The sequence below is a fragment of the Eulemur rufifrons genome, chromosome 30 (assembly GCF_041146395.1).
Source record: "Eulemur rufifrons isolate Redbay chromosome 30, OSU_ERuf_1, whole genome shotgun sequence".
NCBI classification, from domain to species: domain Eukaryota; kingdom Metazoa; phylum Chordata; class Mammalia; order Primates; family Lemuridae; genus Eulemur; species Eulemur rufifrons.
Window position 1 is genome coordinate 54,027,989 of NC_091012.1, and position 25,190 is coordinate 54,053,178.

Here is a 25,190-nt window from a genome sequence, read left to right on the forward strand (position 1 = left end):
CAATGGTCACAAGGTTCAAGTTTGAAATTGAGTCCTTTTTTTTGAAGTGTAAGATTTTCTCCTTCATTATTTGGTTGAAACCTTTTATTTTTAGACAACAATAGTTTCTGTGGTGAGATATATGTATATATGAAATTCAAAGTTTTAATGATTAGGCCTGGAAAATGATGAAAAAATTAAAGCAATTAAATATGAAGGGCCTTTATTCATGGAAAATTTAAATAATATTGTATGATCTTAATGAGTCATTAGGATTACCTTTCCATGAAAGTGCCACTGGTTAGCAAAATGTTATTTTGATTATTCTATAATAAGTATTTGTAGCCAAGATTTACAAATAGGAATAGGAAGAGATTAGACAACCAGATAATCTTCTAACTTCATTTTTGGTTATAACACTTATAGTGCACACGTGAATGTTATAATAACTCTTTAGATATCAATATAATTTTTTCAAGGTAGTAGCACTATTTCATTAAATTGGAATGTTGAAGAAAATATACTATTCTAAAGATCTTTCAGAAACTCATATTTTTGCAAAAGTATAAGTATTTCTGAAATAATGTAGAATATAGCAAATGTTGACTTTGTTTAACTGACATGCCTTTTGAGATTTGGTATGTGATGTGCTCATCATTGAAAAGGTTTTCAACCATCATAAATAAACATCATTAGAAGTTGTTTACTCTTACCAAAATAGTATAGGACTTACAAATACAAAGATTGCGGTATTGCTTATATTGTCATCATGCAACTTTGGTAGTCTTGCTTCTATATTTGATGCTACCTAAATTAAAACAAAGTAGTGAAACTATTTGAAAAGCTTTATATGAGTGTATTTTTTTATTCACCAGAGACACATTCTTAACTGTTCCAGTAGAGCCATATTCTTAACTGTCTGGTTGGATTGTACATTTTAAATGACTTTTTATTTTGATAAGTTTACAGCTTTAATATATGGCACATCAGAAAAGCTAACAATGGCTTGGCTATTTTATTTACTCAAAGTAATTTGAGGAGATACTTAGAAAGTTGCTGAGAGATGACTAAAATAGATAAATGATCATTATGTGAGGTGAGCAGAGAGATTTTTCATTTGACTATTTTATTTAAGAAAGAATATATTCTAGATATTTTCCTTCAACATATACCTATTTTAACAGGATAATGTATCTATATATTTTTCATTTTAAGGACTTTATAGCCCCAAATGATCAAATTAACAGATCAGTATTTCTCTTATGTAAATTTTGCTTTTAGTAACAGTAGATTTAACAAACAATATTTTAAAAAACCTTCTAGGATATATCCTGACTTCAGCATATAATCCTGATTTAATCACTCCTCTGCTTATAAACTTCCCTTTCAATTTATTCAACAAACACTTATTGATTGCTTTCCAATGTGTGAGGAATGGTGCTCAATTAGGAAGATACAAAGATTCAAAGATTCCTTCTTGAAAGACAAGTAGGTATTTGGGGAGAGCATCTCAGGCAGACGAAGTAACATGGGTAGTCAGAATCTGTGGATCACTGGGTCCCCAAAGACTGGATTTTTGTTCTCTGCTCTGTCCCTTTGTATTTTTGCTCACCCACCCCAACTCCTGTCTTAGCCCCATAACATCTTTCATTTGACCCCCAACTATAAAACGTATTGCATAAATATCAGCAATTCCTACCATTCTGGCTTTCCTTTCCCCTTCCAGTAATTACCTTCCTTGGCCCTACTGTCTTCTCTTTTGATACCCTTACTAGTATTCCTGCCTTTTCAGCATACCAGTTCATCATATTGTTGTTCTCTCCCTGCCCAACTTAGTGCCCTTCTTAGCCTATGGAAATGTTAAAGATGGGAAGAATACTGCCCTTTACATTACTTATGCCACCATGGCATGAAGAATTCTCTATACATGTACATGAGGATCTGCCTGTACAATAATTGTTTATATTGTTTGATGATATTGGCTTATTTGTATTGTTTTGTATCTTTTAGCTTGGGGTGCTGTATCAATACAAGGCATAGTCATAGCTACAATAGTGTATGTCTTTGTAGATCCTTTATTGGGCTGTAAGGATCCACACAGTTCTACTAAGGAAAATTCCAACATAGAACTTTCCCATGTAGTTGTCTTTGAGAAACATCTTGGATTTTCCATTTTGATTGTGGCAAGGCTATATATCTGAGTATCTAGTAAGAAATGTTTAATGTATTTGGTATTTAATTTCCTGAAACAAATAAAGCACACACACACCCATGCATGTTCTATTTCCTACAAGAAGGAGCCCTTGATGTATTAAGAATTTTTCTCTGCTGTCCAGAATTTTTTATGTGCTTTAAAGAGTTTAACAGTCCTACTTGGTTGCCATCCAAGTACTTTTACTGATTGGTAGAACATAAACAACACACGCAGTTTGGCATGATCTGCAGTCTTGCCTGAGCAATGAGAATAACATTGATATTTTAGATTAGTCTGAAGAGACATTGTCAGGACTGAAAAGATTACACAGTGCCTACTGTACCTACCACAGGATTAACCAAAACTTGCAAGAAAAAGGTAGGTCAGTTCTTAGCACACATCAGGAAAAAATGGAGAGAGAGAGATTATATACATGACATATTAGTTGTTTGGTGAGGTGGTACTGGTGACAAACTGTAGCAATCAGTCAGCAAATTAAATGTTACTATAAAGATATTTAGGGACATTTATATGGAGAAAAATCAGATTACTTCACTGTATATTTCATTTTTCTGCCATACTATGACTAGCTTAAGTTGTGCTTACCTTTTCTCCCTGAACACTCTTAAAAACCTTTTGGAATTAGGATTTTGGAAATGGTTGTTTATGCACACTTTTGCTTTTTTGGTGTTTCTCTCCCACTTCTATCTTTCAGTGTACATATAATTGGAAGAGTAATTTTTTTTGTAGTCCTTGTTTCTTTAGAAAGTGTTGAGGCATTTATAGAATGTGGTTCACTTAAAATTGAAACATGCACCTTATGGAATGGTCTCATTGAGAAGAGGGACAGTAGAGATTCTGGAGAGGGAGTCCTGGACTAGGAGATTGAAACTTGGTTTCTAGTTCCAGTTCTGCTGCTAGCGAGCAATATGACATTAGACAAGTTAACTTCTCTGGGTTTCAGTTTTTTCATCTATACAATGAAAGTACTGAGCAAAATGATTTCAAAGAGTTTTTTTTTTTTTCCACCCAAATCTTCTCTTTCTGCATTGGGACCCAGGGAATTCTGTGTTGTAAGATTCAGCCAAGAATGACTCTTTTTGTGGCCTTGGCCAAGACCCATCATTGTTCTTTGTTTATTACATCTCTGAAATATGCATTTCACAGGTATTTTTAAGTGATTAGTTAATGTTCATAAAATGCTTTGAAGAGCTTTTGTGTATGTTGTCTTTCTATCCTGTTTTATGCAGTTGTCCATAATAGAAACCAAGTGTTCTGTAAATGAAATCAGTGTTTCCTATGAAGCGACTGAGGGTTTTTGACATTGACCAGTCTAGTCTAAATATTAAAGAAGTGAGACACTGAGCCTGCATAAAATTATATGTAAAATACATGTTCAATCATTGTCATTCTTTGATTCTGTAGGTGAAAACATTTTTGGTTCTGGAATGTAATGGTAATTATAATTATATTTTATAGTTACTACTGGAGGCTTCACCAGGGTAGTAAAATCTAATTAATTTGGATTATGCTAATTTGTAATTGGGGTGATTTTACCTGGCTGAAGTTTGTTTCTAAACAATGTCTGAGGAATAGTGTTGTTGAGCAAATTAATAGTGTAAAGTATTATTCGTAGACCATATTTCTACTTAAAGGAATTATTTTTAAAGACTTTGGCATAATAGTTATTTGCTCATGAGTGATAATTACAAATGACTTAGTAATTTATTAAAAGAAAAGTGAGAGCTGAATATAAATAAATGCTCACCATCAAATATAATGCTTTCAGGGTTTTGGGGGCTTTAAGAGTGCTGAGGATGGGATGCAGGGAATCAGTTTTTTTCACTTTGAACAAATATTAAAATTATTGGAGTGCCACAAAAACTAGTATTAAACATTAAGTTTATGAAAAGACTAGACTAAAAATTGATATAGAAGATTCATGGTACTGCTAATGAGATTAGACAAAAAATATGTTGGATTTCTGAATCACTTATTGTTCACAGAAGATTAATAACTGGAACCTGTACAATAAAGTGATTTTCACCTGTTTGTGGGGGTTACTTTCTTAAAATTTTGGAAAACTACCTTAACCTTGCCTCCTGTTTTCCACTCATAAATTTTGAGCAATTTTCATAGACAGATAAACTGCTAGAAACACTTTGCTACATGTTTTTACACTGGTTTGGGGGGGTCTTTGTCCTTAGAAGGTGAAGTCACATTTGCAATTACTGCTTTGTAAAATTTTCATAAGCTGGAATGTGGTTGAATCTCCTTTCTAAAACGTTGTCTCCTTCCTACATACAGCTCATGTATAGCTGTTTTATGTTATATATTTTTAAATGTTTGCAAATGCTTCAGAGTTTGAAACTCACTCTGGAATGGGACATTCCAAACTTGATATGTGCATACATGTGTGTATATGTGTTTCCGTGTGCGTGTATGTATATATGTATTTTTCCTTCCTTGGATTTCAAACAAGTTGCCACTGATGATTGTACCTGTGGCCCTTTTGCTCCATAACCATTAAGGATTATTACACGAAGCCTTCTAATGTAAAATATTGACGTGGTTTATTTGTATTAGTAGCAGGGTTTTTTTTTTTAACTTTTAAATATATTTTGGCCACTAACGTATTGATAAGTACTCTTTTCTCCCAGTCCTTTGAAGATTTCTATGAGATAGTTTTGCATGTGAGCACTAAGAGGAATTGGAAATATAATTTAACCCTTTAAGTTACTTGACTTGGTTTTTTGGGGCTGTGTGTGTGTGATAGATTGAATAAAATTTGTATGCGAGGTGTAGTGATGGCTGAAATCAATTAAATATTTATAAAGTTCATACATTACTGATTAATGTTTCAAACTAGGCTTTCTCTCTCCACATATGCATGTATGTATATACTTCACATGCATATATGTTTTGTGCTTCATAGGAAAATACTAGTTTGTCTTTTTGCCTTGATATTGATCTGTATGTTAAAAGGACGGTATTTGTGATTATCTTAGCTGATTTCATGCTGTATTTCTGGTATATCAAATTATGCATTTTGGAATTTTTGAAAAATTTCTTATTATAAAAACATTCATCTGTGCTTTTTAAATACAAGTAAAAAAGCCTTGTAAGGACTAAATCTCAATCTTTAAAAACTAGAAATAATTTAGAAAGAGTATCGGAAAGCCAACTATTTAAGTTGGAAGCATGAGTTTATTGTTTGGATACAGACCTGAAAGTAAATATGGGCTCTTTATAACTACGGTAATTTTTTTAAAAAAGTAGTAGCTTTTGTTGCAAAGGTGGTCTGCCTTTACTAAGCGTGCATTGATATAAACAGATAATTCTGTTTTTAGGTAGAAGTAGAAGGGTGCTATGAAGCTAGATATTTAATGATGAGGATTTGCCTACATCAGACATAAAATTCTTCAGCCTGTAAATAAAGAATTCTGCATAATACCAATTTAATCTATTTTCACTTTTTAGAATTGTGTAGAAAATTTGTGACTTTGTTTTGGTGCTTTAAACAGAAGCTTAAAATACCCAGTCACTTTCCGGGCATTTACAATACTATTTTCTGTCAGTATTATAAAACAATATAGATGAACGCTTTATTTGCCATTGCTTTCACAAAATACCTCAGGCTGCCTTAGACAGTAGCTTCAATTCTTGAACCTCTTCGACAATCGCTAATCCCTAGAGGTTACCGGACCCACTGCTGAGCTTTGGAGTGGTCCCTGCTGGACACCTGCTTGACCAGCAGCATTGGTCTTTCCTCTAGGCAATTTGTGAGCTGTTTGGGGTTGGGGAGGGAGGGAGGGGAGGAGTGAGGGGGTGAACAAGAGGGGAAAGGGGGAGAGAAGAGGGGGAGGGCAGCATTGAATTAGATTGTTGATAGCGTCCCTCTGAGGACTGCTATTAAGAGCATGCCACTCTGTACTTCTCTGCTGCAGAAGACAGAATGATATTCGTGTTACTACAGCATGTTGTAAATGTATGAGATTTTGCTCATCCCGGCTTGGAAATAAGAATAGGGAAAGGAGAGCAACTTGAATCAGAAGCTACTAGAGGAGCGTGCAGAGTTCTGCAGCAGTTTATATTTGTTCTTACATTTTTCCTTCTCCTAAACTGGATAACAGAGGGACTGGCATTTTTTAAACGGGCTTTTCCCATAATGGCATTCTTGTATTGTGTGGCCAGAGCTTGCACAGGAGGAAAGCAGGCTGCCGAATTTAGTCACTGATCTCTATTAGCTGTGGCCTAAGGCTATGCTGAGGTTTATATCCCATTTGTATTGTTGCAGCTCAAAAGAAGAATGTTCAGAGGATGACAAGTGTATTCTGAGTAGGTATGTTGTTTCATTTTCATATGAAACCCATCTGTTTTTTTTTTCCTGCTACTATTGGTCAGAAATCAGGTTAATAGGTGCAGAATATAGTATAGTGCTGCAGTATCCCTGTTAAGGTAGAACAATGGTATTGCAAGCTTTTTTTTTAAAAAAAAAAAAACCCTAGCCGTTTTTATTAAATAAAGCTGCATTGTATGGTATGCACAGTGCAGTCTTAAAAAAAATATACTGCAGTCAACGCTTTTCTAACGAGGTGGCACTATTGTTGAGTTGGAACGATAGAATCATCATATTGCTTTAGGGGACAGGAGGATTTAAAGGAGGTACCTTGCAGCCCTATTTTACAGATTGGAAGCATCGGTTTAAGGGCACTGGCAGAATTGTTTGCTTGTTCTCGGAGGCAGCCACTGCTGTGTCAGTACAGTGTGGAATGGAAGTCCTAGTTGGTAGTCTGTTATGGAAACGCTGTTTACTGTTATTGTAGTACCGTGGTGACAACATGCCATTGAAATGGAAAACGAGCTCTCCTGCTATCTGGAAATTCCCAGTTCCTGTGCTTAAAACATCCAGGTCAACTCCACTTTCTCCAGCATACATGTAAGTGAGAGAAAATAGGATATTAAAGTGGGATTTCATTCATGAATCTACCTTGTGGCAAAACGGGGGGGAAAACCCCCAAACAGCAACATCCAAAAACCCACAAGATTAAAAACCTCAAGCTTGCTTACATTTAAAGACATTGGCATGCACACATTTTTTCATTGTTTTGTTTTCCTAGAGTTTATGTTTGTGTTCATTTCAAGTGTTTAATGGTAATCTAATTACTAACATGAAAGCGCAAAGGTATAGCTAAGGAATTGCATAAGGATAAACTTTAGTCTTTAACATTGGTTGGATTTTTTTTTGAATTTTTGTATATATAAAACACTTAAGATGACCTCTTTTGTGTAATGGCATAAAAAAACTGCTGATGATTGGTGGTGGTGTGTTAAATACGGAAATGCCTTCTATACTATTTTTTGATGAATTTGAAACGTTCATAGTTAACACTGATCTGAAAATGTGTCTTTTAATCAAGACGTTTATACTTTCGCTGTGCATGAATATTAATAAGTTTGATATTACATCTTTTTCAGTTTTATCATTCAAGTTCTGAAGTGTAAATTTGAATTTGTGCAAATTATACTTCCATGAGCAGTTATTTATATACAAGATGTTGAAAGAGTATTCTACAAATGTCTGTTTTAGAAATGTATTTTAAGCAAATATATTCTGAAATGCATTGGGAAGTCTTTCCAGAATTTTTGAAATTAAAAAAAATTTTGCAATGCTGCTTTAAAAATAAAATCTAGGAGATATAATAAAATATTCTTTTAAAGTATTGTTCATGATCCCTTTTTTTTTTTTTTTTGGTAGAGGAAAGCTCTACCAAAAACGATATTAGTATAAGAAAAGCTTTTGAATAAGAAGAATGTCTTAACTGTGAGTGTTCCCTTTATAATATTTTTCAGTAGGAAAGATGTGGAAAATTCCTCCTGTTTCAGGTTAATTGTGTGTTTAAGAACTCTGGCGAGTTGCCATTTTGTAACTTAGTTTTTGTTTTTTGTGAGGTTCAGATGCATAGTGAGTGATATCTGGTTCTTTGAAAGGCTTTCAGCTGCTGAGGAAGTGTGGTTATTCTCTCAGTCCAAAAGAAGCAATTCCCTGGAAAGTGATGAAAAATGAGGACATTTCAGAGTTAAAACCTGTCATCATTTTATTTTCAGATTATTTTTTATGTTGCTTCCTTTTATGCTTCAGGTTATCTTGTGTTTTGGTGTTAAGCTCTTTTACTTATGAAGTAAATAAAAATCGGCTATATTTATAAAAAATAAGCTATATTTGTTTTTCAAAAGCTGTGTTTGTCAAAAGCACAAATTAATGGAAGTGACAAGTTAATGGATGTGACAAGTTAATGGAGCTCTTTCAAATAATTTGAGAAAATGTGATGTGCTTGCTGACTTTATGAATATTAGCTGGTGAGAAATGACCAAAGATTTACCAAAAGCAACTTTATCATAAAAACGAAGCAAACAAACAAAAAAACCCGCTAAAATCAGTAGGTTACAATTAATAACGTTCCTAGTATTCTTACTATATTTTACTGTCCAAAAAATCCAAATTGCACCTCCTATTGCAGCTGATTTGTCAATTTTTAGAGATGGTTAAATAAATGCCCATATTTTATTAATTCATACTAGCTACAAACTCAGATGCAACTTAGTACAACATTTTTAATGAATCCCTTTCTTCCTTTTAAATACTCACCTCTTTGACCTGACATGCAAAATATCACAGATCTTGCATGTTGACTGTTGGTTATTGGTAGTTCATATAGGTAGAATGGAAAATATATTAATATTTAATATTAAGTAAATATACACAGAAAGTATGTTAAATATAGGAAGACTAGCTTGTGGAGTTTAAATCACGTTTTAAAATAAATTGTTTAGTTTTTGACTATTTTAGATCAGAGTTCATTGGCTCACTTGGCTAGAAATAAAAACATTATGTTTAACGTATTGTTCTCATCAGTACTTCTTTATATTCCACTATACTGCTACATACAAAATGATACTCAAGTTTAGCACAATTTCACTCTCAAAAATTATAAAGACTAAGTTAGATTACTGAGTCAAGAAACATTATATTTCCTCTCACAATTGTTTGTCTGGCAAGCACAGGTTAAATTGAAATGGAATAAATTCTGACTCCTCAATAAATTGTGATGTATTAATATTAGAAATTTACCCATAAAATCATGTATGAGTTTAAAGTAATATTTCCCATACAGACTTCTTCACAGTTGATATAGGATCTTTTTGTATGTATGCTTGTGCAGCATCAGTACTGGTTTGTAATGTTTTATCATTATTTACTGTGCTTTGTCAAATACATGTTATGTGGTTTTCATTAAAGACTTGGGTACTTTTTCGAAGACTGGAATTTCAATGTAAAATATTCTTGGTTGTACTAAAATGTGTTGTAGTAATTGAGCAAGTGTGGGAAAAATACACAGGCTCTTTTTGGTCTCTTTCTAAATTCAGCATAGGTGCTGCTTAGCTGTAACTCTTCCATTGATGCTGCAGATAGGGCAGTGTTGCTACGCTAGTGAAAGCTTTAAGAGAGAACATTTTATTTACTGCAAACATTGAACAGAAAGGCTATGTTATTTTTTTCCTGGTGGGTTTAAAGTCCAAGTTTGTTTTGTTTCTGCTTGTTTAGAATTTGAATCACAGTTGAAATTTCCCAACATTATTAAGACTTCTTGATGATAAAGACTGCAGTATTTATGGCAATATTAAGGAAAATAGTTTCTTATATAGATAGCATAAAGCACTTTTTAAGTTTTATTATAATGTGTTATTGGAAACGTGGAGTATCTTACAAACAAAAGATTTGGGAAAATAATACTTTAGCCTCTGGATAGATTGATGACCAAATATTTAGTCTTTATTGGGTAGATACAGTCTTCCATCAGCTTCAGATTTGAACAGGGTGGTGTCTCATCCATGTGGATTTCTGAAGGGATTTTCTTGATAGAAATCGAGTGTTTGGTGACATGTGTTTGCTTTGCACACTGTTCAACAGTAGGTTGAAGTTCAACCTTAGCCTGAGGGAGGATCTCCTGGTCAGTGTAAACTGCATCAGTAAAGACTCTGCTCCTGACAGGTGCCAACCATATAAATTACCCTGTCATTTTTGCTGAAATTAATAAAGATGAAAGGGCAATTACATCTAAGTGCCTTTCTGGTGTTTAGGTATTCATTGTTTTAAAACAGCAAATGGTTCCTTCAGGCTGATGTCATAGGGTAAATGCATTGTTAGATTGTAAGGGCACACTGAAATAGAACAGAATTAGCACTCTTGAACCTTTTATCTTTTCTTCCCAAGCAGCAAGTTTTGACAATGTCAGTATGGCAAGGAGAAGGAAGAGAATTAGGTAAGAATTAACCAGTGCAACAGGGAATTCTAGCAGGACAGACACTGTGAGATTTTTTTTCCTTAGAATTTTACCTTTCTCAAGCTAAAAGATGATGAATGTTAGTGAACTGAACTTGTCCTCCTTTATCCCCTGCACTTACATTCAGATAGCTTGCTGTGTACAATTATTTTGTTTACTAAGTAAAATACATTTTATAGTAAATGCCAATAGCACACCATTTTATAGCAATTGCATTCTACCATTTCACCAATAAAATTCAGCACCTAGATTTCTGGAGAGAAAGATTGTGCATACTGTATAAATGCTCCTCGTTTGTGGATGATTGAAAGTGTAAACATAACAAAAGTATGCTTTTTCCAAATTTGACATGTTTTCTATCCCCTAAGATTATCTTTTTTCTAATTTAGTGAATAAATCAAAACTTTGTGGTTTGAGAAATCTTTCTTATCTAGCAAAATACTTCTTAAATTGATAATCTTAAATTAGAAAACAATGTTCAGTTAATTGCTTTTGCAATTACCATATACATAAACTTTTACTTGTTTCTGCCTGCCTAATTCGTTTTTACTACATATACACAATCTAACAAAATTATGTGGAGAAATAACACAACTAACACATAAGAGCAATCTTGTATTAGTCTGCAACTTTTGTGTCATTTTCTTTGGGAATTTGCATTGTCTGAGATTGCAGGACAAGCTTATCATTTATTAATGGAAAATCATAGAGATAGAAGTGAACTTAAGGGATCATTTGGAGAGTCCAAACCCCCTTTAATGTAGGAATCCCTTCTGTGACACCTCTGGAAAATGGAGATCTATGTCTTCCTTGAACACTGTCAGTGACAAAGAGCTCACTACCTCACCAAGGCAGCACTTTTCATTCATGGACAGCTCTTCCCAGCATTGAGCAAAATAAATTCTTTTATCTTTTATCTCCTGATCCCAGTGTGTTCTTATGGAGCTATATAGAAAAAATGTATTTTCTCTATAATGTCCAAGTGTGGAAATCTTCTCATGTGACATAGTTTCCAGACCCTTCACTCTCCTAGTTGTCCGCACCCAGATGGTTTTTCCATGTTAATCTTTATACAAGATACTACACCTGAATGTGATGCTCCTTGTGGGGTTCGACTGGCAGATAACGCTCTCCTTTTAAACAGATGCTCTGCTTGTCTTGAAAAGCCTGGGATTATATTATTTTTTAATTATAGGATTCACACTGGCCCCTAGTGAATTTAGCATTTGCAGACTTCCTTTTTGGAGGTTTATGATTGAATTGCTTGCCCTCCTTGTCAGTGTTTATTCTTTTAGCTACATCAGATCTTTTAGTCTTAGGAAGCCTGGTGTGTGAAAGTGAAATTAAAATTTTGTTTTAAAGCCTATTGTGTATGTTTTTAAAAAGACTTCTTGAAACCATTTAATGTAACTGAAAAATATTGCACACAAGACACTTGCAAGACAGGTAGTGTTTCTGTTGCTTTCAGAAATTTTGAAGATTTTTACTTTTCAATAATTTATCTAGATTCGTTGTTTTTATACATAATTGAGTATTGCCTAAACACTTTCTCCAGAGGGAAGAGAGGCCAAATTGCAAATCTCCATACCATCATAGGAAGTCTGGAGTTACTAAGAATTTCTTACATTCTACTTGAAATTTAGAAAATTTAGTTGAAACCTAAGTAAGGCCAAATTCTGGGGAGAGGAAGGGATGAGAAAGAAGTAAGAGATAGGCAAGTATTTGTGTTAATAACTTTATTACTTGCAGTTAAAGAGTTAAGAATTGTAAGCACTGTACATGATTACATTTTAAATTGAAATGGCAGCCATGGTGCGTTGCTTTATTTCTTTAAGACTTTGAGAAAGAGGTGGTATAGGCCGGGCGTGGTGGCTCACGCCTGTAATCCTAGCACTCTGGGAGGCCGAGGTGGGCGGATCGTTTGAGCTCAGGAGTTCGAGACCAGCCTGAGCAAGAGCGAGACCCCATCTCTACTAAAAATAGAAAGAAATTATATGGACAGCTTAAAATATATATAGAAAAAATTAGCCGGGCATGGTGGTGCATGCCTGTAGTCCCAGCTACTCGGGAGGCTGAGACAGGAGGATTGCTTGAGCTCAGGAGTTTGAGGTTGCTGTGAGCTAGGCTGAAGCCACGGCACTCACTCTAGCCTGGGCAACAGAGTGAGACTCTGTCTCAAAAAAAAAAAAAAAAAAAAAAAAAGAAAGAGGTGGTATAAATATGAGATTCCTGGGGAATCTGAACATAAAGAAGTTACCAAGTAATCCATTTTTGAGAATGCTCAGTTCTTTTTCGATCACCTTGTATATTAAGTTTATTGCATTCAGCAGTTACTCAACTGTCTATTATGTGCCAGGTATAACTCTGCTGAGTATTAGGGGTATAAGCCTTGCAGTCATTCAAAATGGTAGTTCCTTATATTCCATACTATCTTTATTCATAAACAATGAAATTGCTTAATTTATTTCACTGCTGTGAAAATTCTGAACCAAGACAAACAGGTTAAATAACATACTTAGTTACTGTACTTTCAGTATTTACAATAGATTTAAGGGCAATGAAAACATAAACAAAGAAAAATGTGTCTGGGCTAAATGAGGAGATGTGAATTGGAGATAGATACCAGATTTTAAGGTGCATATTGGACAGGATGGAAAATGAAGCAATTTGTGTTTAAACTTGCTAGTATTTTTTATTTTTTTAATTTTTAAATTTTGTTATTTCTCATTTCAAAATATTATGGGGGTTCAAATGTTTTTGGTTACATGTATCAATTTTGTTACGCTTGAGTCAGGATTATAAGTGTGCCCATCACCCGGATAGTGTTCATTGTTCCCGTTAGGTAGGTTTTTACCCATCCCCTCCTCCCCCCTCCCCCTGCTTGATTTACACTGAGTTTTACTTCACTCTGTGCACATGTGTACTCATTGTTTAGTTCCAATTTAATAGTAAGTACATGTGGTGTTTGTTTAAAAAGTAGGCAAAAGACATGAACAGAAACTTTTCAAAAGAAGATGGACAAATGGCCAATAAACATATGAAAATATGCTCAACGTCACTAATTATCAGAGAAATGCAAATTAAAACCACAATGAACTATCACCTTACCCCCGTTAGAATGGCTTTTATTAAAAAGTCAAAAAAACAATAGATGCTGGCATGGATGCAGAGAGAAAGGAACACTTCTACACTGTTGGTAGGACTGCAAATTAGTGCAAACCCTATGGAAAACAGTATTGAGATTCCTCAAAGAGCTAGTATTCTTTTTAACAAGAAGAATGGAATACCAACTTTATGTTGGACAGGGAATGATTTATTGTTTAGGTGATTTATAGCACACAAAGGTACATATATTACCTTCCAAGCAGCAATGATTTGATTCCAGACTATAAGATGGAATCTTAGTTTAAAATAAAATTGTATTGTGTTTCCAATCATACTGTAATATTTTCACTGGCATAACTTACTATGATGAGGGTATCTGTTGCTTTTACCCATTTTTTCACATTTATGGTATACTAAGGCAAGAACATGCCTAACTTATTGAAGGGTACTTCTTATAATATAGTTCAATGGAGAAATGAAATAACTTATCCTTCAATAAGAAAAATATAAGTAAAAACTTTCAGCACTATAGGAGCTTGACACTTTAATCTAGCATCTATATCAGATAATGTAAATTTCACGTGAGATATATTTATTCTCAATTTTTAAAATGTCTGGTTTAGCATAGTTAAATATAATATAGTTGATTTAGTGCTACTATGAAAGTACTAAGCACTTTGCATCATGCCTCCCCAAAAACTCTAAGTGTTCATCTTCTCCTTATTTCACACATAAGGACACAGAGGTTCAGAGAGGTTAACTTGCTCAATGTTAAACGTAAAGTTTAAATGAGTCAGAATTCAAATTCAGGTCCACCCGATTTCAAAGCTCTTGACTTCTCTAATGTATTTTTTTTTTTTTTTTTTGAGACAGAGTCTCTCTCTGTTGCCCAGGCTAGAGTGAGTGCCATGGCTTCAGCCTAGCTCACAGCAACCTCAAACTCCTGAGCTCAAGGGATCCTCCTGTCTCAGCCTCCCGAGTAGCTGGGACTACAGGCATGCGCCACCATGCCCGGCTAATTTTTTCTATATATATTTTTAGCTGTCCATATAATTTCTTTCTATTTTTAGTAGAGATGGGGTCTCGCTCTTGCTCAGGCTGGTCTCGAACTCCTGAGCTCAAACGATCCGCCCACCTCGGCCTCCCAGAGTGCTAGGATTACAGGCGTGAGCCACCGCGCCCGGCCCTCTAATGTATTTTTTTTTAAAAATTAAAAAAATGTTTTTGTTACAGACTGTTACTCTATTGCCCAGACTAGAATGCAGTGGCGTCATCACAGCTCACTGCAACCTCAAACTCCTGGGCTCAAGCTGTCTTCCTACCTCTCTAATGTTTTTCCATTTTTATAGACTTTTGCTATTTTCATGCCATCTATTAATTAGGTAATATCTCACCTGGATTAGAAGAAAAGGAAGTATGATGGGGTGGTGGTATAGGAAGATGTTAGAGAGCTTTACTTGCATACTGTGAAGTGCTGAAGTTTTAGGAAAATACTGGGGCAATTATCTTTACTTGCTAATGTGATATTGGGATTAACTTCATTGTCTTCTGAGGTTTTCATAGTTTCTTGAAGCACTGTCCACCGTCATTGATTGCCCACCTTTTCCCCACATGCTAATTAGCTACCCATGGACAATGCTGCAGCTGATGTGCTCATGTTAGCACTTTCCAAGGGTACTACCCCTGTCAGTATGTGTATTACTTTCCTGTGGACATTATTGTTCCATTGCTTAGTTGTGTACAAACAAACAAGCACTCAATGAAAAAAACCTTCATGTATTAGTTTTCTATTATTCCCATAGCAAATTATTGCACACTAATGACCTAAAATGTCACAAATTTATTATAGTTTTTTAGGTCAGAAGTCTGGTACTGGTCTCACTGGGTTAAGATCAAAGTGTCAGCAGGTCTGAAGCTCTAGAGGAGAATCTGTTTCCTGTTCATTCCCTTCATTGACAAAATTCAGTTCTTTGTGGCCATAAGACCATGGTCGCCATCATCTTGTTGGCTATAAGGTAAGGGACAATTTCAGCTTCTAGAGGCTACCTGCCTTCCTTGGATTTTGTCCCCCTTCCTCTATCTTCAAAGCCAGCAACAGTAGGTTGAATCCTTTTCACATTGCTCTCTGACCCACTCTTCTGCCTTCTTCTACTTCAAGGACTCATGTGATTAGATTGGGCCACCTGGATAAAACAAGACATATCCCATATCAAGGTTCTTAACCTTAATCACATTTGCAAAGTCCCCCTTGCCATGTAATCACAGGTTCCTGTGATTATGCCATGTAGCCACAGGTTCCTGGGGTTATGATGTGGACATGTTTTGGAGGCCATTATTCCATCTGCGACATTCTAGTTGAACACAATCATATTAGGCTTACACAGGCATTGTAAGAAAGCATTCTAATTATCCCAAGTGGTTCTACAAATTTACATTCTTATAACTAAGCTATATTTATTAATCTCTGGGCCAGTAGTTTTGTTCTCGAAGTTTCTAATAGTTTATTTTTTTCTTTACGAACCCCCTTCTAATAGTTTAAACATCACACAGGCAGTTCTCAACCCTTGCAATAATTATTTCCTGGAAATCTTATTAAAAAGTAGAATTATCCAGTGACAGCATTATAATCTGGAGTTGTGTTGAAAGTATCATTAAAACAAGTTCTACTATTAGAACTTTTATTGTGCTCTAAGTTTTATAAAATAAGCACAAGTGTATTGAATATATGGATTTTTCAAGTATATACAATCACATAAAATGCAGATATGAGTAAAATCTAATATGTTAGTCACTTAAAAACTTCATTATTTATTTGCCTTCTTAAAATGCAAGTTGTTTTGAGATGATTTGTATGGTTCAAGTCTCTTATTAAAAGCTAATAAGCAGTAGTGCCACCTTTTGAATAAAGTAATTGAATTTGTTTTATTAATAAGGTTTGATATGACAAGCAGAAGCATTCGAAATTACTCCATTGATATCAGAGCTGTTAAAAAAAATACTAAAGTGCGTATAGTACAAGAGTGTTGATGTTGATTGCATTTTATTGCATTGAATAATTGAAGAAAAAATTTCAAAGGCTTTACATTTCTTTCCACCTTCTCAAAACATTTTCAGTTGATTCAAAGAACTGTTTAAAATCATATAAAACATAAAGCCTACGAGAAAATAATAGTTAACAACTGGAAGATCCACACATGTCTCTGGAAAGTAAAATAACACAGGTTGTTGAGAACCTTTAAACACTCTTCATAATATAGTACAGATCAGTGGCATATGACTGTGTGGTTGTTGCTTTGCTAATGCCCTTCCTTCAATGCTTGGTCTTTGGCAGGTGCAGGGGCAAATGCTGAAATTTGAGGTGTTCATTAACATCTATTGAGTGAAATAGGAACCATAAAATAACAGGTGAGGCCTGTTTATGCTACTCAGCTATTGAGCACTAAACTTGATTATCCAGCAAGTTACCATAGCCTGAAAAGTGGCATTTTAAACTTGGAGGTGAGTGCAGGAAAGTTGTGATCTCAGATCTGGTTACCTAACTCTCTAGACTCTGCTTCCCATTGCAGCAGGTACATGGGCTTGATTGTGTTTTAGATTTAAAAGGTTTAGATTGAAAATATTGTGTTTTAGAGCACTAAAATTTGGAGAATCAAACATTATGAGAAGAATAAATTGGAGTGGAAAACTCAGTCTAGTGTATATAGGCAACTGGGCTAACTTGGTGCTTACACCATCCCTCTACCCCTAATCACCTTCTCTTCCTTTTTCCCACATTAAAGTCTCCCACTGTAGGTGTTTCTAAAAATTCTAAATGGTCTTTGCTCATCATTTACAAGTTGCCCTGGAACATCTTCTATTTTTCACTTTTTGTTTTTCTGGCTTCAAAAAATATAGAGCTTTTCACTGATCCGTGAGATAAAATCTTATCTCATTCAGGCTTCGTTGAATCCACGAACTGGAAGGAACCTTACAAATCACTCTTGGTCATATACCATTTACCTTGAAAGAGAATGTGATATTAATCTCTGATCACTTTTCCTCCATTTGTGTACATTTGTATTGATGATTTCACCCAGTCTTAATTTATATCTCTTTTTTAAAACCCCATTTCATCAACTGTATTACAAATTGTTAAAGATCACCTTACTACAAAGCATTAACCTAGATTTCTTTTTATTAGATGTGATTACATCAGAGATTTTCTCTTGTCTGACAGTGAAACATGTTCTTAATTAATAGTTTGATCCAGCTTTAGTTTGGATGGGTCTATGAAATATTTGGAATAGAATTTTGAAAAGTATATGGATAGTCTAGACTGTGAATAGATAATCCAGTAGATAATCTTAGCATCACCAAATTGAAGTCATTTTTCATTCATTATGAGCACTTTCCTACAGAGAGGGTGTGCACGCAATCATTTCTGAATGATTCACAACTAAACAAAAGTTCGTGGAACTGGAAACAAAGTTTTGGTCTTAAGTAGACTGAAACCTGGATCATTAGCATATTTTTCATAGAAATGTTGGTGAAGTATATAGACAGGTGCAATTAGAGGTTTTTTTTTTTTTTCCAAATGATGTGATGCACTATCACATCATGATAAGTTTTGGCTTTCTTTCATATAATTAAAACTGTAGGTTATATTTTTGAATAGTGGGTATTATTTGATTGTTGATCAAGCTTTGCAGATAGCCTGATCTGGAACAAATAATCCTTTAAAATAATAGTAAGGAAAGTTGATGTTATTTATGTTTTATTTGGTGCTTATATGCTAAATATGAACTGATACCCTTATGGACTAGGGAATAAGGTATGTAATTTTTTTGTTACCATAGTTTATATGAATTATGCCACGTGATACTTGTTAGTAGATAATGGTGAGCATTTATTACAATTTTTTGTATCATTTAATCCTTTGGAAAGTAATAGTTTCTTTGACTATGATCTCATAGCAAGCCAGTATCCTGACTGCTCTTTGTTTTCCTTTCACCTAGTGCAGTGACTGGCACATAGCAGATGCTTAATAAATGTTGAGTGTATGAATGAGTTTAGAGACAGCAGTTCTTAGGTCTTTAGCTCTATGTAAACCACTTCACTTGAGAGTGTTGAATTTCTTCATTCAATATATGCAATAATCTAATAGAGTAGTCCCTCTTTACCCGTAGTTTTTCTTTCCAAGGGTTTAGTACTATCCCATATTTTAAGCATCCACTGGGAGTCTTGGAATGTATCCCCCCATGGATAAGGGAGGACTACTGTATATAACAGTCTTGCTAGGGAGTAAGTTATAACTGTTTTTTCTATGAAAAGGACTAATCTAAAATCCAGATTTTGTTCATTGTTGCTGATAAATACCATGATGCTGGCACAGACTGAAGCAATTTACCAGTGACCAAAACACACATGGTTCATCAAGTTGTAATTTGATGAAGAAAATAAGGCTATTATTTGTTCTAAGATAGAAACTACTCTTAAAGAGTGATTTGACTTATATTCACATGCCCTTTATCATAACAGGAAAACAATTAGAGACAAATTTATGTTTTGAAGCTAATATGTTTGCACTTAATATTTTTGTGTGTAGGCTTGATAAAAGGAATGGCTGACTAAGAGAAAAGAAAACCTGATTAGGGCTTAAGGGAAATAAAATTAGTGCTAAAGAAAGAATTCACATTTATTTGTGTTCTGAATTTTTTATATTTAAAAAGGTTTCACACTAATTGCAGAGGTTTAGCAAATATTAAATTTAAATTAAATCACTTTTCCTTCTATTAAAATGTTTAAATGAAATGGCTTTTACACATAATTTGGTTAGCAATAGACAAAAAGGTATAGCTGTAAATATGTAAAAGCAATATACTCTAAAGCAAAACAATTGATAGTTTATAAGTAAATTGGGATTTTTGTTTATCTTCTAATCATTAAATATATATTTCTTGTGAATAGTTTGCTGAAATGTGTAATTAGTTAAGGAGGGCTGGGCCAAGAAGCCTTGAATTCAAGAGCCTAGGATTTGTTTTTTGTTCAGCAAGCAGTGAGTCGTTGAATACTTTTGAGCAAGGGAGTGATTTTCTGAGCTATAAATATAATGGCAATATGTAAAAAATCTATACCATAATTTATATGAAATTTATAACTTAAAATCCAGGTAACAGATAATAGAGACCAGAACTATGACAGGGGCAGTGAGAGTGGAGAGAAGGTGAAAGATAGGAGCATTCTAGAGATAGATTCAGTAGTACTTGACAGTTGGGCAGGAAGCAGGGGTCAAAGATAATCAAAGTATTTTGATGATAGCAATTGTCATTTAGAATCCAAAATATTTTATCTATGGCTCTCTTGAATGTATGACATCAGGATACATTGGAGATTCCTGAAATTTCTGACTGACCAAGCTTCCAGAAATGGGCACTAAGAAATTTGTAGTCAAATTCATTTCTATTGCGTGTATTTTTGGCCTATGAAAAGATTGGATTTTGAAGATTTAAAAATGACTGCTGCTTCAAGAAATAGCTCATGGGGTAGGGTGAGTGAGGGTAGTAGCATTTAGAGTAGCATTTTCCAACTAACTGGGTAAACATAACACTTTGACTCCCTGCTACTCTCACCTACTTGGTGACTCTTCTCTCCTGGTGTCTGCTTCTCACCCACATTCTGAGAATCAGAAATTATAATGTGGGGTGTGAAACACTGGTTTAAATGACTGTAGAGAAGGAAAAAAAGAAATGTTTCTCTCTTTTCATTTATCTCAGATTAAGATATTACAGTACTTCATTACTACTTTAAAATTTATAGATCACTTCTACAAAACACATGTACACACAATCTGAAAATGCTCCAGTTATCTTCTTTTTAAAACTCTCATTTAAATGACTGGGAAATTTGAGTGCTTGATGCCTACTGTGTCATTTTATCAAAATGATATGGTCTGCCTTTACCATGTGAGCTCTACCCAAGAACACATAATCCTCTTTAAGCCAGAGGCCATGATGTTCCTAAAAAGAAATACTTTACCCCCAAAGAGGCAAACTTCCCAATGATTTATAATTTGTACCTTTGCCCCACTGAATCACCAGTCTACCTTCCAGGAAAACATTACAAATTTTATTAAGGATTTTTACTATTTTAGGCAATCAAATATAGTCATGGTACAGAAATACTTTCCTCAAATGACTCCTCCCTTAGAGTTACTATGCCATGGACAAACACAAAAGTGTTCTTGTAGAGCAATTTTTGCTATTCACATTAGCAGAGTTGTCTGTGGCTAGATTATTAAATTGCTTTGTGGTATAGAAAGTGATCTTAGTTAAAATAGTTTTCTGGGAGTGTAGTAAAATGGTGGATCCTGATGGCATTTTAGGAGAAAAATTGGGAACCATTTCTGCAGTTAAAGATTGCATTTATAACTCTTGGAATATGATAATTGAATGTATAGCTAGGTGAATGGGCTATAAGTGACAGTAAAGACTATTTGCATCTCCTAACAACCTGAGAACTTAAGGACAGCAATGGATATGTTTCTTTATGGTAATCATAGCACAAGAGGGATAATTTAAAGTCTTATAACAAAGTTTTATGGGAAAAAATGCTTCATGGTGAGGCAGATATGCAGAAAGGAGAAAATAATTTTATTATGAGAAATGATACTTAAATTAGACTCTTTGCCTCCAATACACTTGTTTTTTTCATGTCTCCTTTTAAAAGAGAAATAAACATCCCCATAAGACCTGGTCATGAATTATTGACTTTGTGAAGTTGAATATAACTGGGAAATTCAGAAAAGGATAGGATTTTCACCACTTGATTAATGATTCTTCTGTTTCCAAATAGATTTGTCTCAGTGATTTCTAATTAGCTTTGAGTTCGTGGAATCTGCCTTTATAACAAACTCTAAAATTGGATAACTTGGATGTCTGAATATTTAATAAACTGAAATTTTAGGCAGGTGAAACCCAATTCTTTCATAATACGCTTTTTGATTTAAATGCACCATAGCGCAACCGTCATTTCAAAGTTGGTGAGCTACAGATAATAGGAGTAAAATGACACCTCGGTTAACAAATCCTCTGGAAGCAAAGCTCCTTTAAAGAAAGTTGGCCTGGGCATTGAAGGGGTTGGAGCTCCCATTGCAGTTTCTTCATTTGGGGATTGAAGAAGGCGAAGGCAAGCTCACTGCCACAGGTATAGAGACTTCTCAATGGGCAGGCCTGGTGCTAGCTGTAGGATAAAGTATCCTTCCAGAGGGCTTAAGCTTGGCCAGAGGATTGTAGCTATTTCCTCTGTGCACTGAGAAGGGGATTATTGACAGTGATGGGAGCAAATGCTGTTTCTCCCGACCCATTTCTACACATTACCATCTCCCTACTACCATTAGCATGTGTACGCTCTCTCACTGTATATGGCTTCTTTTATTCATTTATTTGATTTTATTATTTTTTTTTATTTCAGCATACTATGGGGGTACAAATGTTTAGGTTACGGATATTGCCCTTGCCCCTTCCCACGCCCTCCCAGTCAGAGCTTCAAGCATGTCCATCCCCCAGACGGTGCGCATCACGCTTATTATGTATGTATATACCCATCCCCTCTTCCCCCTTCCCATCTGCCCAACACCCAAAGAATGTTATTCCTATATGTGCACTTAGGTGTTGATCAGTTAAAACCAATTTGATGGTGAGTGCATGTGGTGCTTATTTTTCCATTCTTGGGATACTTCACTTAGGAGATTGGGTTCCAGCTCTATCCAGGAAAATACAAGAGGTGCTAGATCACCATTGTTTCTTATAGCTGAATAGTACTCTATGGTATACATATACCACATTTTATTAATCCACTCATGGATTGATGGGCACTTGGGTTGTTTCCACATCTTTGTAATTGTGAATTGTGCTGCTATCAACATTCGAATGCAGATGTCTTTTTTATAGAATGTCTTTTGTTCTTTTGGGTAAATGCCCCGTAATGGGATTGCTGGGCAAGGGAGCTTTGACTTTGCATTTTTGTGTGATAGGTATGGAATAAACATTTAGAAATTCATTCCTTTTTCTAATTATTTTTTAATTATTTCATTAATAATTCATTCTTTTATTTCTACTTCGGGAAATACAATGGATTCTTACATTATTATCTATCTACCATCCATCCATCCATCTACCTACTTACTTACCTATCTACCCATCTACCTATCTTGTTTTTAACAAAGTATAATAAGAAATATGAAGAATGAGAAATAATATATAAACAAAACTTCCTAAATAGAGAACATTTTCATTCAAGATGTATGAGATGTGATGTAGTTGAATTGGTATATGGATTCTAAAAGATAGAGGGGGACTAAAGTCTTGAAATATGGTAAGTAGAGGAAGCAAACATTAATTTTAAAGTTTTTCAAGGACGGGATTGGGATATTCAGTGCAAATACTTTTCGGTTTGGCTAATTAACTTTCATCCTGTTATAGTTATCTAGTGGAGTATCATTTGTCATTCCATTTGTCTAGCCCAATTCTCTCATCTGTGTCATAGTGCTGTATCTGTGATTGTGATGGTTGGCATTCGAATTCGGAATCTGTTCTTTTAAATGTTGATATCAGTAATGTATAATTCTCCCTAAATTTGACCTGAGTTATATTCTCAGACATGTTATCTTCCTACCCCATATGTGTTGGGAGAATGGCATGAAGAATTTTTAGCATTGGTATTGTTTTTATGGAAATAGAGTAGTAAAAGTGGGTGATTTTTAGACTGAATTAATTAAACCACAAAATTGTCTATAACAGAATGTATCCTCCTTGTATTTATAAACTAAGCATTGAAATGCAATTTGCTTTATGGCCTCTACTGTCTACTATTTTTAATTTTTCAGGCTTCATTTAAATGGGAACAATGTGGGCTCTGGATTCAGATGTGGGTTGAAATCATAGTTTTCAGACCCATAGTGAGGCCTTAGACTCTCTTAGCTTCAGTTCCCTGTCTTTAAGATAGGATTGTTTTGAGGATTAAGTAGGATACTAGAATGTGCCTGGCACAATGCCTAGTACACAGCAGGTGCTGGGTAAATGATCTTATTCCTATGTTAAAACAGACATCAGCTATTTATTAATGTGATTCTATTTTAAATGTGACAGACATATGCATATAAGAAGCCTGTGTAATAGCTTCTCAGGAAAGTCATTTTACAGTATGGCCCTATCACCTTGATTTTTTTCTCTTTTGTGTACTCATATTGCTGCAGTAGAAAAGAAAGCTTTGGAAAGATAGAAGTTATTTTATAAAATCTCATCTATAACTAAAGATTTCCATTAGTGAAAACATTTCAAGTAGACAATAATTTACTTATATTGATGCCATTACAAAAACTACAAATAACTAACCAAAGCTTTATCTTTCTTGATTCCTTTCAGGCAAACACCTCATTAAGGAGATACATTCTCCACAGTTTCTTAAACAACAATTAATTTATGCCTTATTAAGAGAAGTTGCTATGACATTTATAATTTCCTTGTGTAATGATACTGTAAATGACATTTTAGTTGGGGGAGCAAATCTTTCAATATTTGAAGTTTTAAGTTTTTTCATTCCATCCGTAAAAATGCCATGCTTACATTATAGACATTAACTTCATGAGTTGGGAATTTTGTTTCTGATTTTTTCAAAACATTTTCCTTCTTTTTTGCTATGGAAGAGTTGAGTGTGCGCACGTGCACATGTCTGTACACTCAAACGTGGGTGATAACCATTCGGTTTTTGTTTCAGAAGTGTGGAAAAAGAGAGTAGTAGAAAATCTATTAATATCTTTAGAATTCAATGCAGTATGCATACTTTGAATCTGTCTGAAAACCAATGGGAAATGACTTCTACTATCTTAAGTTTTTAATTTATTTCTCAAGAGTGGAAGGAAATACCTTGACAGATTTAGCACTCAAATTCAAATGAGTATGAGAACAGGTGGTGAAATTTCTCCTCCACCTGCTATGCAACTTTATCACAAGAAATGTTTCATTTAGCAAATGCTGCTGCTAGCAGACACTTCTCTGTTTCAGACCAGAAAAACAAATGGAGGGAGAGTACTTCTTTGAAGAAAACCTTTTTCTTGATTTTCTTTTTAAATTGTGAGTGTGAGAAATATGTATTTATTTTCCTGGGAGATGGGTGGTGGAAAGCATGAGTCAGTGCCTTGATTAACCAACCTGTTTTGTTGTATTATCAAGCCAATCATGGCTTTCTTGTATTTGTTTTGTTTTGTTATCATTGCTTTTCTTGTATGTCAACCCATTGGCACTAACTTTGGTTAAGATAATATTATTAATCTTGGTACTTGAAATATTTGTATAGTACTTTGACACTAACTCAAGAGACTCCCATTCTTTTGTCACAGTGAAATTGAGTTATTAGAAAACATTGCTAGATTTAACCTTTTTGTAATGAAATGTTGGCAAGCAAAAGGAAGTGCTATGAAACTAAACGGGAACTATGTAAAGAAAAGATAGAGGTGTTATTCATATACGTTTACCTTTCTAGCTTTTCTCTGATTCATTTCTTCTTTTTTCTTCTCAGAAATTACAAACAAT

General features: G+C 34.5%; 1 protein-coding gene across 8 annotated transcripts in view; it reads left to right on the forward strand.

Moving 5' to 3' along the window:
- KLHL13 (kelch like family member 13) overlaps positions 1 to 25,190 on the forward strand; it is a 177,997-nt gene that overhangs the window by 108,704 nt on the left and 44,103 nt on the right. For 2 of the 8 annotated variants that reach the window (XM_069463075.1, XM_069463076.1), the window contains exon 1: positions 6,099 to 6,515. The exons of 4 other annotated variants lie outside the window; for them this stretch is intronic. In XM_069463075.1, coding sequence (XP_069319176.1) covers positions 6,436 to 6,515 — 80 coding nt within the window. In that variant the 5' untranslated portion in view covers positions 6,099 to 6,435. Of the gene's footprint in view, positions 1 to 6,098; positions 7,113 to 25,190 lie in introns of those variants that run through there. 2 more of the 8 variants (XM_069463074.1, XM_069463073.1) reach the window with 2 other exon arrangements.